Source organism: Felis catus, chromosome A3 (genome assembly GCF_018350175.1).
Source record: "Felis catus isolate Fca126 chromosome A3, F.catus_Fca126_mat1.0, whole genome shotgun sequence".
NCBI classification, from domain to species: Eukaryota; Metazoa; Chordata; class Mammalia; order Carnivora; family Felidae; genus Felis; species Felis catus.
Genome location: NC_058370.1, coordinates 103,147,731 through 103,160,759, shown reverse-complemented (window position 1 = coordinate 103,160,759; position 13,029 = coordinate 103,147,731). Strand labels below are relative to the sequence as shown.

The 13,029-nt window shown below is 49.1% G+C and overlaps 1 protein-coding gene across 3 annotated transcripts in view; it reads left to right on the top strand.

Annotated features, from left to right (window-relative positions):
• MERTK (MER proto-oncogene, tyrosine kinase) overlaps positions 1–13,029 on the top strand; it is a 147,609-nt gene that overhangs the window by 18,177 nt on the left and 116,403 nt on the right. The window contains exon 1 of one of the 3 annotated variants that reach the window (XM_023251887.2): positions 3,426–3,652. The exons of 1 other annotated variant lie outside the window; for it this stretch is intronic. In XM_023251887.2, the coding sequence (XP_023107655.2) occupies positions 3,592–3,652 (61 nt within the window). In that variant the 5' untranslated portion in view covers positions 3,426–3,591. Of the gene's footprint in view, positions 1–3,425; positions 3,653–13,029 lie in introns of those variants that run through there. One more of the 3 variants, XM_023251885.2, reaches the window with a different exon arrangement.

Sequence of the window (13,029 nt, the reverse complement as noted above, 5' to 3'; positions counted from 1 at the left end):
AACCCCACCTCTGGGCTCAGGGGCACGAGGGGAACGTGAGTGTGGGAGCCATGGTTCTGCAAAGGAAAACCAGGGTGCTGGGACTGGAAGAGCATGGAATGGCTGCCGAGTGAGTGAGTCCAGGCTGTAACAAGCATGAGGGGCCATGGGATGGCTCCCTCGTGGAGGTGCTGTGCATATGTCCCAGGTGTTGGTATTACACTTGGAATGGAGCGTGAGCTCAGCTGATTTCTGTGGAATAGTGAATGAATGTCTGTGGAATAGTGAATGAATGAATGGCTCTCTGGCACTGAAAGAGGGATGGGGCCATTTCCCAGCACACCTCATTCAGAGCATGCTGAGGCCAAGCCAGCTGTGTAAATTGTCGGGTGGTCTGCACTACGTTACAGTGGACAGGGGGAGGCCTGCCCTGAACGAGGGGGCCACGTGCTAGACTGGAGGGGGTAGGGGGGAGTAAATTACAAGCCACATCTGGGGACAAGGCTGAAAGGGTAAGAGGGGGGATAGCAGAAGGATAAAGAGAAATAAGACGGCTTTCCAATGGGCTGGTTGAGAACTGAGTCTCTACACAGTTCATGTGGGGAGTTCAACTGGAAGTCTTAAACCTTCTCATTGTTACGTTGAACATGATCGATTTACCGACTGGGATCACAATGCCACTACATTCGGGGCACAGCCCTCCTACACTCAAGTCATTGGGGGTAGTCTTCCCCAACCCCTGAATGGATGCTACTGCAGGCCCTTGATACTCCTTCTTTTTCTTAGGGAATAAACAACAGGGTTCCTCCCTGTAACACACCAAGTCTTAGTAAACGCACAACACGTAGTGGGCATTCAAGTATGGGTTCCAGGATGGTGTTGCCCTGTTGAAGTTGCACAAATGTGTATAGGCAGAGGTCCTATAAACATGGAAATAGTTGTTTAATATGGGAGTCTGATTTTTTTCTTTTTGGCTCACATTTCCCTTCACATATCTTGATCCTGTGAAGAACACATTACATGACAATGTCAATTAGGTGCATGGCATGTATGAAACTAATACGATAGAACTGATATCCCACATTTTCACCAAGTTTTCCTATTTGTGGAAGTTAAAAAACATAGCTGCAAATTCTTTGACACTTCCATTATCAGGAGTTGTGGGGGGGGGGTGTCTCTGGTTCTTCCCTGGGAGAGTGGGGTTGTGACTGCTTCCACGGAGAGAGTCTGGTGAAGTGGAGCTAGGTGACCTCCGAAGCTAGGTTACAAAAGGCCAGACAGCTTCTCCCTCGTTCACTAGAATGAATGCCTGCTTTTGCCAGCCCAGGTCACCATGCAAGACTTCCAACTGCACTGAAGCCACCATGGAGAAGCCTCATTAAGTGCTCTGGTCTGCGGCCCTAGTCTTCAGGTCATCCCAGGGCAAGCGCCAGCTATGTGAGGGCGCAAGCCTTTAGATCAGGGGTTGGCCAACTTTTTTCTTAAAGGGCCATATGATCTCTGTCACAGCACCAAAACAGCCATAGATAACATACACACAAATGACTGTATTCCAGTAACATTTACTTGCAAAAACAGATGATGGGCCGGGAGGCTGTTGTTTGCTGACCCCTGTTCTAGATGATTCTTATCCCCAGCCATTTGAGCCTAAGATCCCAGCAGAAATGGGAGAGCAAAGACACACTATCTCCCTTGCGCTGGTCCAAATCTCTGACCCACAGATTCCATGACTCTAATACAGTGGCTTTTGTTTTATCCCCACATGTCATATGTCACACAGAAATGGATAACTGGAACAGTTCCATGCAAGGTAGAGAAAGAGATTTGAGCAAACTTGAAGGAGTAGAGTTAACCAAGAGGGTGTGAGTCTGGGGGAAGAACATTGTGCGCAGTGGGAACAGTCGGTACAATATCCCAGGGTGGCAGAGTGTCTAGGGTACGTGAGCCATAGCAAAATTGTAGAACGGCCCCACCGAGGTGTCCTGCCACCTTGCACATCTCCGCATAGGCATGTAGGCAGGACTTGACTGTAGTCTTACCCAGGTCTAGACCGACTGTGTACGGTTCCTCCTGGAGCCCGAGGAGGTAAGCCTGATGAGCAGCTGTTTGAAGGCAGCTTCATATCCCTTTCTTGCGGGAGACTGCAGGAACGTGTTTTTCTTCCTCCTCCATAGTTGTAGTTGAACACAGAACTTTCCATCTCCTCGCCTCCATGCCGCCTCCTCCCCTGAAGGATACAACTGCAGGCTCAGTATCAGTCTGTAAAACTGCCTGGGAGTAGAGTTGGCTGCTCAGCGAGTGACCTGCTGCTCCCTCTGGCTTGGTGTCCTCCCACGGGGCTGGGGATGCAAGGAGCTGGCATGGTGTAAGTCATAACCTGTCTAAATCCATTCCATTTGGGTTGGTTCTCTCTGTACAGCCAAATCTACCCAAAGAGGCCAGCCAGCCTCAGGGTCAGGGACTATTTGACAGGAAACCAGCATAAATGGAAGCAGAGTAAGGAGATGAGGTCAGAGAGGATAGGGGACCAGGTCCCATAGGACCTTGTAGGCCTTTGGCCTTTTGCAGCAAGAAAGCAGGAAACATTGGAGAGTTTGAGAGTTCTGAGCAGAGAAACGACAATGATCTGGCTCATGTGGTCAAAAAGGATCACTTAAAATAAATTAACCCCAAAAATGTTTCCTTTAAGAAGTTATGTAAGTTACTGTTGTAATTATTAGTAAAAGTGGCTTTGATTTCTTTTATGATTAACTTTCTCGGCTGCTGCCCTCTGGGCCCCTCCACACTTCAGAGCTACGGAGCTCCCTCCCTGAGCGTTGCCTCTCTCAGACTTGTCGCGGGCGGGCGCAGCAAACAATTCCTGTCAGCACCAGGAACCGCTCCCCTGGAGGCAGTGCGCTCCCCGCCGCCAAGACTGGTCTCACACCTTTGGCCAGGTACCCAGGGAGCGCTCAGTAGGGAGCGGTGCCACGATGGCCTTGGCCTCTGGGAGCGTTGCTGCCAGGGTTTTCTGTGTCTTGCACGTCTGGATTGCGGAATCGCCGCGGACCCCAAGGTGCTGTACCCTCCTTTTGGGTCTGCCTCGGGAGCCCTCCACGCGTCTCCAACTTTTTCCCTGTCTCAGTCTCCCTCCCACCCACACGTGTTGAACTCCTGGCCAGCCCAGAGGCCAGGGCTGCTCTCTCCTCCACACCTCCAGCCGCCCCTCCCCTCTACTGGTTTCTAATTCCCTCCCTTTCTTGCAGTCCCCTCCCTTTCTCTCCACCCCCGTCCCCCATCCCTGGCCGCCCAGCTCGGCCCATGGCCCGCCCCTCCGCACCCGTGCTGTCCAGCTCGGTCCCCTTCCTTCCCCTCGGCGGCCCGCCTCTCTGCCCTCCTTCCCGCCCCCTCCCCACCCTAACTGGCTCGGGTCCGCTCGGACTCGGCCCCCGGCCCGCCCCTTCCAGCCCTAGGCGCCTCCTGCCCGCGGCGCGGCCCCGCCACTTCGGCGCTTAGCTGCCCCGCCGCCGGGACTGGGCTGCTTAGCTGGCGTGCTCGACCGGGGACTGGGCAGGTTTGGGACGTCCATCTGTCCGTGGATCGGGAGAGAATTTCCAGACGCGCTGCCCCGGGATGGGGTGGGCCGTGCTACCGCTGCTGCCATGGTTCTTCCTCCCCGCGCTCTGGAGCAGAGGTGAGTGCGCGGGGCCCAGAGCCAGGCGCGGGGGGCCGGGGGCTCGCGGCGGGAGCTCGGTGAAGGGGGCGCGCCGACGGGGACGCGCCCGGCTGCCGGGCAAGTTTGCAAACACCTCCGCACGCCCCAGCGGTGCCAGGGTGTGGAGCGCGGGGGTCGACACCAACTCACTGAGAGAGCGCCAAGGTCGGGTCGTGGGTGCGTGTCCCGGTGGAGCGGGCTAGGGGGTGGGCGCCGAGGGGTTCCCCTATACTGCGGAGGAGGAAATGGAGCTCGGCCCGGCCCGCTGCAGGTCGCCAAGTTTTCAGCCCCCGGGAACATTGGTCGCAGATCTGGTCGGGAACGCTCTGAAAACTTTCCCCTAGACAGCGCTGCGTAGTTGGACCCCTGCTCTGTCAGTAGTCCTGGGAGCCGCGGGCCCCATCTCCCAAGGGTCCGGTGCCGGGGACGAGCTGCCTGGGGAGTTGGAGTCACATTCTTGGTGCTGCGATCGACCCGGGACGGGAGTCCGCCAGGGAGGGACTGCCTGCCGTCCAGGCTGCTCTCACTGGGCCCTTATGGGCAATGTTAGCACCCCTTTACAGGGACACCCTGTGAGTGTGGGGGCCCTGGACAAAGGGGAAGCATTCTTTTAACCCCTGTTATTGCTGAACAGAATCTAATGTGCTTGGACAGCGTCTGAGTTTGTCCTGAAAATGTCACATTCCAATGTAAGATAGTGGATTGATAAGTAGAGGCCAAGTAAGGCAGGTTCCATTCTTCATCAACTGTTGGGAGAATAAGTTTTTAACAAGCTAGAAGTTTGATTGCTGATGGCATTTTTTGACTAAGCTGGGAGAGAGTAACCAGGCTTTACCAAAAAGAAAAAGAAATGGTGGGGGATGCCACATCCCTGGCATTTTTCCTTAAGCTAAAAGTTTTCTATTTCAATTCAGCATGTGGTTTTTGTCTCTTTTGCCCATGAACATGACTGAATAGCTTTTACCTAATCACAAAGAATTTTTTTAAAGAATACCTGGAAAGTTCAATTAGAGTTAGGCAATTTACTTAAAATTTTTTCCTTTGAGGTTTTCCTTTGAAAGGTCAGTTGCTCAACTAAAAAAATTTTAAGCAGTGAACATTCTTGTTTTATACATTAAATTACATATGCAATTTATAATTTGGGACCACATAGTAGTTTGAAGCAAACATCAAAAGCCAAACCAGTCAAAGAACTAAAACAATTCTGTTCTACATCCCCACCAAAACCCTTCAAAATTCGTCAGCATTTCTGTCAGATCCCGCTTTTCATAATCTGCTGCAAATCTCTATTTTGCTACTAGTGAGGACTAGCCGTACCTAGTCTTGGTGGTGAACGTGAACGTGGTGACAATTATGGGAAAAGTAACAGAAACGATAGTTTTGGTGCTTATAAGGTATTTAAAAATGAAGCGTTTCTCTAAATTTTTTAAAAACCATAATCAAAAAACTCTTGTAGCTGACAATCAGCTTTAGTCAGGTAATCATAAAACGTCTGCTAAAACCCACCCAGAAGGAAGAATGAAAAATGTCTGTTTTTCTCCTGCCTTTTGCTTTTTATCTTGAATTTACCTGTGAGATGTGTGACAGTGTTGTATATCACTTTGCAAAAGCTTAAAGGATGGAATTCTCACTGACAGAATTAGAACAGAAGTAAAAATGCTATGGGAAGAGAGAAATTAGACTTTGTCCAGTTATAAGATTTTAGAGGGAGAGAGAGAGACAAGGTGAGGGATATGTGTGTATACAATGGAGAAGAATTGGTAAATAATTAAAATTTTCATAGCACTTTAACTCAGGGCTGCCCGCCCCCATGCACACACATAAACACCATCCCACAAAGAATTACCCACACGCAGAACTGAAACTGCTGAACCAGGGGCATCAGGCTTTCCAATCTTTCCTTTCCGCTCAGTCTCTGATGGGGGAGCCAGTGAGCAGCAAAACCAGGCAAAGGGTGGCTCTCTAGAGGGCCAGGGAGAGGATAGAAGAGGAAAAATATAAAAGTGGATTAAAGTGAGCGAATCAGCCCATGATAAAACTGTACATGCAGCTAAACATAGTCCTTAGAACAAATTGGGCTTTTAAAACCCTTCAACATTAGCATTTTTACCCCAAACTGATGCCATAACAGATATTACAATATATTGTAAACGTTTTCCTGGGGAGAACTTGAAGTTGTCCTGTTGCTGACAGGCTTTTTGACAATGGCCTTGAATGCTTTTTGGAAGTAAGCAGGGCACATTTTAAAGATAATTTTTTAAAAGGGGTGCCTGGATGGCTCAGTCAGTTGAGCAACCAATTTCAGCTCAGGTCACGGTCTCACGGTCTGTGAGTTCGAGCCCCGCGTCGGGCTCTGTGCTGACAGCTCAGAGCCTGGAGCCTGCTTCGGATCCTGCGTCTCCCTCTCTCTCTGCCCCTCCCCTACTCATGCCCTCTCTCTGTCTCAGAAATAAATAAACATTTAAAAAAATAATAATTTTTTAAAAGTCATTCTGGGGGCACCTGGGTGGCTCAGTCAGTTGAGTCTCAGACTTTTGATTTTGGCTCAGGTCATGATCCCAGGGTTGTGGGATCAAGCCCTGCATCGGGCTCCATGCTGAGTGTGGAGCCTGCTTGGAATTCTCTCTCCCTCTCTCTCTCTCTCTCTCTCTCTCCCTCTCCCCCTCCCTCTTTCTCTCTTTCCTCCCTCTCTCCCCCACTCCTCTTTATCTCTCTCTCTCTTAAATGAAAAAGCAAAGAAATAAAGTCATTCTGATCTACTTTCTTTTTTTTTTTAATTTTTTTTTTAATGTTTATTTATTTTTGAGACAGAGAGAGACAGAGCATGAACGGGGGAGAGGCAGAGAGAGAGGGAGACACAGAACTGGAAGCAGGCTCCAGGCTCCGAGCCATCAGCCCAGAGCCCAACGCGGGGCTCGAACTCACGGACTGTGAGATCGTGACCTGAGCTGAAGTCGGACGCTTAACCGACTGAGCCACCCAGGCGCCCCTCTACTTTCTTTTTAAAAAGAATTTTTTTAATGTTTATTTATTTTTGAGAGAGAGACAGAGCACAAGTGGGGGAGGGACAGAGAGAGAGGGAGAAACAGAATCTGAAGCAGGCTCCAGGCTCCAAGCTGTCAGCACAGAGCCTGATGCGGGTTTGAACCCACAAACTGTGAGATCATGACCTGAGCTGAAGTTGGACGCTTAACTGACTGAGCCTCCAGGTGCCCCCTGATCTACTTTCTTAAAGTGATGACTGGAACACAGATACGTTTAAAATTTAACAGTAACTATGTTTTTCAATTTTAATTTTAGAAATAATTTCCAGATTGGGGTGCCTGGGTGACTCAGTCGATTAAGCATTCAACTTCAGCTCGGTCATAATCTCACAGTCCGTGAGTTCAAGCCCTGCATCAGGCTCTGTGCTGACAGTTCAGAGCCTGGACCCTGCTTCAGATTCTTCTCCCTCTCTCTCTGCCCTTCCCCCACTCACGCTCCGTTTCTGTCTCTCAAAATAAAAATAAACATTAAAAAAATTAAAAAAAAAAAAAAAGAATTTCCAGATAATCTGAAGAGCAGGGCCAGTGAGTTGCCAGTCAGAGCTGGTTACGAACAGGTTGAATCTTAAGATGCCTGTGAATTGGGAACATGCTACCAGGTAGAAAAGCTGAGCCAGGATGTTGGTTCCCTCCCCAACCTGCAAATGGACACATGTTTGTAACTGCTGCTTCCTGTGTTATAGCCAGAATGAGCTTTTGAAGATGAACTGGACTGTGTTGTCCCCTGGTTTAAAATCCTCCAGTGGCTTCCCATTCCTGACCAGGGTTTGCAAAGTTGCCAGGAGCCCCCTCCCCACTCCCCCTGCCTCATTTCTAGTTCTGATGTTCACTCTGCTCCAGCTATAAGCGTCTGTCTAGCATTTTTGCATTGGCTGTTCCCTCTAGCTGGACTCTAACCCAAGATCTCTCTATGCCAGCTCCTTCTTATAGCTTGGGTTTCAGCTCAGATGTCCCCTTTGAAGAGGCCTTCCCTCACTCCCACCCCAGCCAGGGCTGCGCGCGCGCCATTGGGTTTAATTTCCTGATAACACTTTTCACGACGTGATGGTGAGATGGTGCCCTGCGCCACCCACTTCAGATGCTCTGTGAGTGTGTGTGAATGGTATCGGAGAACCAGGACCCTGTGGGTCTCACCATGTGCTCCTCCCCCTCTGTCTTTCTGCTGGCTCACCCAGACACAGAATTGCTGCAGCTCTCATGCCCTTGTGCTTGGGGCTTGGTTGACAAAAAACAGCCTTATATTTTGCTGTGATGTCAAAGAATGATTTCATTACAAGGACACTTAAGACATTGAAAGAAGATAGATTTTTGGACTATATTAACCCAATATAGCACTATTAACATTTTATATTCTCTTTACTGTTCCAGCTAGAGGGGGGAAAAAGTCCAAGTCTGATTTTTCAGTTTAAAAACACAGTGTTAGCAGCTCCTTGCTGGGGGCAGCCTGCCTGATCTCTAGTTAGCTGTGATCCTGAGTGCCTTGACTTTGGCCGGTTGTCACTGGTTTAATCTTAACCCAAGCATCTGGATTGGTATGCATCCTAGCGGGAGGTTAATGAGTAAAAAAACTGAAAAAAGCTGGTTCACCACCTGAGCTTCTTTGGACTGGGATGAAAATGTTAACAGGGTGCTGGGTGGGCAGTGAGCTGGGCTTTATGTCCCATCTACCTGGCCTCTGTGGAACCCTGGGGGCCGTGGGTAACTGTCAGGACCTCAGTTTCCACTCTGATACTCACAGAACTGGCGGAAGGATGAAATGAGCTAAGGGGACACAGGAAATGCTCCAAAAAATGTTCCCGATCACTGCTGATGGTTCCCTTCCGTTCTTTTGAACTCAGATTTTGTAGAACTGTTTTTCCTAGACAAAAGGCATTGGGGGAAAGGTTCTTGTTTTCTAGCTGAAATGAAGACTAAATTACAGCCCGAAATAGGAGAACGGAGCCGTGGATCACCCTCCACCGTTCAGAGCACTTTCGTGAAGGGGCTGTCCGTATCATCCTAGAGCCCTATAACAGCCAGCTCCCTGCTACTGCTCTTTAGGGCTTTGTCCCCAGTAGTCCTGCCAGCAGCACCCAGGCTTGTCACTTGTCACCTGAGCCAGGGCCTGCCTGCTGCCACCCCCTCCCCTTACCTTCACTTGTGGAGTTCAGACTTAACAAAGTACAGGAATAGCTTCCTGTCCTGTGCCTCTCAGGAAGGTATAAAAATGAAGTCCAATTCCAGCTCAGCTTTTCCCACAAAACTCTACTCCCAAGCGGGTATGGTTTGTTTTCATTTTTGCATTTGCTTTAGTTTTGTTGTTTTTGAATCTAAACATCCAGGTAATCCCTTTCCTTTCTATCCTCGAAAACTAGGTCTCCCAATTGATACAACATGGATGCAACATGAGGCTCAGTTTCTTAGAGTAAACTGTGTGCGCGTCTCAGCCTGTGTATGTGCAGGTGGTCCTCAAGCAAATGGAACGGGCAGGGAGCCCCAGATGCATTCCTGCTCCCAGACGCTTCCTGTTTGGTGGTGGCAGGTGTGAGCCATCCCCCAGGCACCCTGAGGGAAGCCCTGACTCCTCTCTGCCTCCTACACTCTGGGCATTTGCTAACCCCTGATGGGGAAGTAACCTGTTCTGTCTCTTCTACACCCCTTCCCTGTTCTAGTCCCTCTGCCTCCAGCTGAAGGCTGAACATGCAGCCTGGCAGGGGGTGAGAATTCCATCAGGGTCTGTGGGCCCCTCTTGGACAGCAAAAGTATTGCAAGTACCTGGCCACCCTGGCACTTCCTCCCTGGGAGGCCTTTGCCTGACTTGCAGCCGTTGAACTGTATACAAGATTCTTTTTTTATTTTTTTAATTTGATATCTTTTTTTTTTAATATTTATTCATTTGAGAGAGAGAGAGAGAGAGAGAGAGAGAGAGAGAGACAGAGCACGAGTGGGGGAGGGGCAGAGAGAAAGGGAGACACAGAATCCAAAGCAGGCTCCAGGCTCTGAGCTGTCAGCACAGAGCCCAACACGGGGCTCGAACTCATGAACTATGAGATCATGACCTGAGCCGAAATCAGATGCTTAACTGACGGAGCCACCCAGGCACCCCAAACTGTGTAGAAGATTTTTAACTGCAGCAAGGTCCAGGCTTTCCCCAGTTCTGTGAGACCTCTCGACTCGGCCGCAGCAGCACTTGGAATAGCTGGGCATCCCTCTCTTCTTGGCAACACTGCTGTTTACATTCTCTGGTCCTCTGCAGTCTGCAGGATCCAGCAGGCATGACCTGTGACCTGCTGGGGAAGCCCTAGGCTGCCACGTCCAGGTCACCTCCTCAGTTTCTGGTGTGTAGTTTTTTTGTTTTGTTTTGTTTTTTTTAACGTTTATTTATTTTTGAGAGAGAGAGAGAGAGAGAGAGAGAGAGCACTCACAAGCAGAGGAGGATAGAAAGAGAGGGAGACACAGAATGCAAAGCAGGCTCCGAGCAGTCAGCACAGAGCCTGATGCGGGGCTCGAACTCATGAACCTTAAGATCCTGACCTGAGCCAAAGTCAGACGTTTAACCAACTGAGCCACCCAAGCACCTCCCCCTCCTTTTTTTTAAATTTAATTTTACTTATTTTGAGAAAGATACAGAGAGCAAGCGGGAAGGGATGAGAGAGAAGGAGACAGAATCCCAAGCAGGCTTCATGCTGTCAGGGCAGAGCCCAATGAGGAGCTCGAACTCATGAACCATGAGATCATGACCTGAACTGCAATCAAGAGTCACATGTTCAACCGACTGAGCCATCCAGGCGCCAGTCCGTTCCTGGTGTTTTAAGGTGATAAATGAAGAAAGGGTAGCGTTTTAAAAATGTTTATTTCCTTTTGAGGGGCGGGGGAGGGGGACAGAGGATCCAAAGCAGGTTCTGTGCTGACAGCAGAGAGCCAGAGGGGCTGGAACTCACCAAACATGAGATCATGACCTGAGCTGAAGTCGGACCCTTAACCGACTGAACCACCCAGGCATCCCAGGGTGATTCTGTCTTATACATTTCATAGAGGAACCTATACTTAATTCTTTAACTTAATGGCAAAATGGATTTTCCGTGAGTCTTGGGGGTGATGGGGGAGGAGCAGAAGGGGAGGAAGAAAAAGAGAGGAGGCAGATGTTGACTTCAGGTTTGAATCAAGATCATATAGGAAAAGTTTTACGCCCCAGACTTAGAATGTTTGAGAGACTTCTGCTTGGAGAAAACCCATTTCGTTACATATCTCAATGTATGTATAGGTTTTTGTGGCAGGAAATTTTGTGCTCCTATATGTCCCCTTGTACCCATTCGCTAGTGGTGTCTTCTGGGTACTTCTCAGTCGGTTCCTTCAAAGGTGCCGTCTGGCGTCTGCAGAGTAAGCCAAGGCCCCAGCCAGAGCTGATCATGGCAGCATTCGTGCACTGCCCTGGCTCACTTGGGGTCTCAGGTTGTCGTTTGAGGATCAGGCAAAAGCTCTCACACAGATCTCTTTTTGTGTAATCTGCTGTTTGGGAAGGGGTGGGGGAGCTCCAGTTACCTCAGCATTTAGGGACAACAAACAGCTTAGAATGTGCCTTAGCTGTGGTCTTGCCTCTCATTAGACACACAAAGGAAAGCCTTGTTTATCTTGGAGAAGCGATTGTTTTGCTATTTTAAGCTTCAGGGCGTATTAAAGCTATTAAGAGTAGACTGGCCTCATTATGGTGTTTGAAAATGACCTTTTTTTTCTTTTTACAAGTCAGAACAAGCTGTCTTAGGTGGAGAATATTAGAACATGGACTCAAACTTGCTGAAAGTTGTTTTCTGTCCCGGCACTATTTGGTGAATGCACAGTGAGGTGATAAATATTCATGGGCTCCCTAGTGCTGCCTGTTTCTGCCAGGCTGGTGTTCCACTGCATTACATGGCAGGCTGCCTCCACACAGGAAGTGAAACCCGCTTTTAAGCCTTTTTTTTTACCATTCTGGCTCATGATTTGAAGATTTGTTGATGGAAACAATGTTCTTTGAAAGTTTTGTAGCAAAGCAAAAAGGAAGTTCATTGGATTTAGTATTACATCTAAAGCATGAGTTAAAAAACATAACCACTTTGGGAGTCCAGAGGTGTAAATTCTCATCTCGGTTTTGATATTAACTTGTAGGGACACCTTTCTGAAACTTCAAATCCCCACTGATCGAATGGAAGGGCAGATAAGGGATTCTGGGGCCCTTTCTGGGCAGAAAACAGATTCTATCTGAAGGGCAGAGGTGAGGTGGGACCCTTGCTCACTGTGGTTCTAGATACAGTGCCTTAGCATGAGTGTCAGCCTCTCAACCCAGTGCCAGACTCTGGCTGTGAGTGTCCTCAGGCCCCAGCCCAGAAACGGGGCCAGAGGCAATACAGAGTATTTCTTAAAAATGAGTCATGGCAGTGGGTTCCTTTCTGTGGGCAGATGCCATTCCCTGCGGCCTTGAGATGTCTGTGCTCCTGTGAAATTCCCCCTCCAGCCCTGTCTGGGTTAATAGAATAGTTTAGAAACGTGGATGTATATTTTTGAGAATACTGGACCTGTCCAAACAGATTATGGCTTCTTCCTGTCAAATCTGCAGGCAGTGTGGACTCTTGGGTTCTGGAAGGCATGGGGATAATTAGGTAGTCTTTCTGGGCTGGGCAGAGTAGAGCATGTCTCCCCAGGGTGCACAGCAGAATCCCTAGGGTCCAGGGGGAGTTCTGTATCATTTAAAAAAAATTCTGTTCATTTAATATCATGATGTCATTTTATATCTGGGAATTAAATAATTATTTTATAATATGAATTGCAGGATGTAAAGCTCCCAAGCATTTTGGCTGGGAGGATAAGGAGAAAGTCAACTAGGAAGCTTTTTCAAAATACAGAAGCCCAGGCCCCACCTAGGACCTATGGACTCAATCTTTAGGGTGCAACCCTACTCAGTAGAAGGCTGAGCCATTCTGTACACATCTCTTGTTCCACTCCACCAATGCGGTGCATCTGATCCTTAAGGAGGAGTGGGGAGCCTCACACCTTCCCCCCCCCGCCCCCCGGAATCCCCCATTGCTCCCCACTCCAGTCTCCTCCCCTCGCCTCACCTCCCCCAGAGAAGACCACTCCCCCACACCGGGTGATTGAATTCCCATGCACCTCTTTACCCTTTGACCACACATAATTGTATTGGTAACACTTTACTGTGTTGTTTGACACCATGTCCGGTAGGGTCTGCTTCTGGTTGCATGTAACAGAGAACTTCTCTTCAGTGGCTCAACCAAAAGGAAAGTGTTTCTCTCTTGCCCTGAGCAGTCTGAGGATGGCCAGGCTGGGGTTGGGACGGAG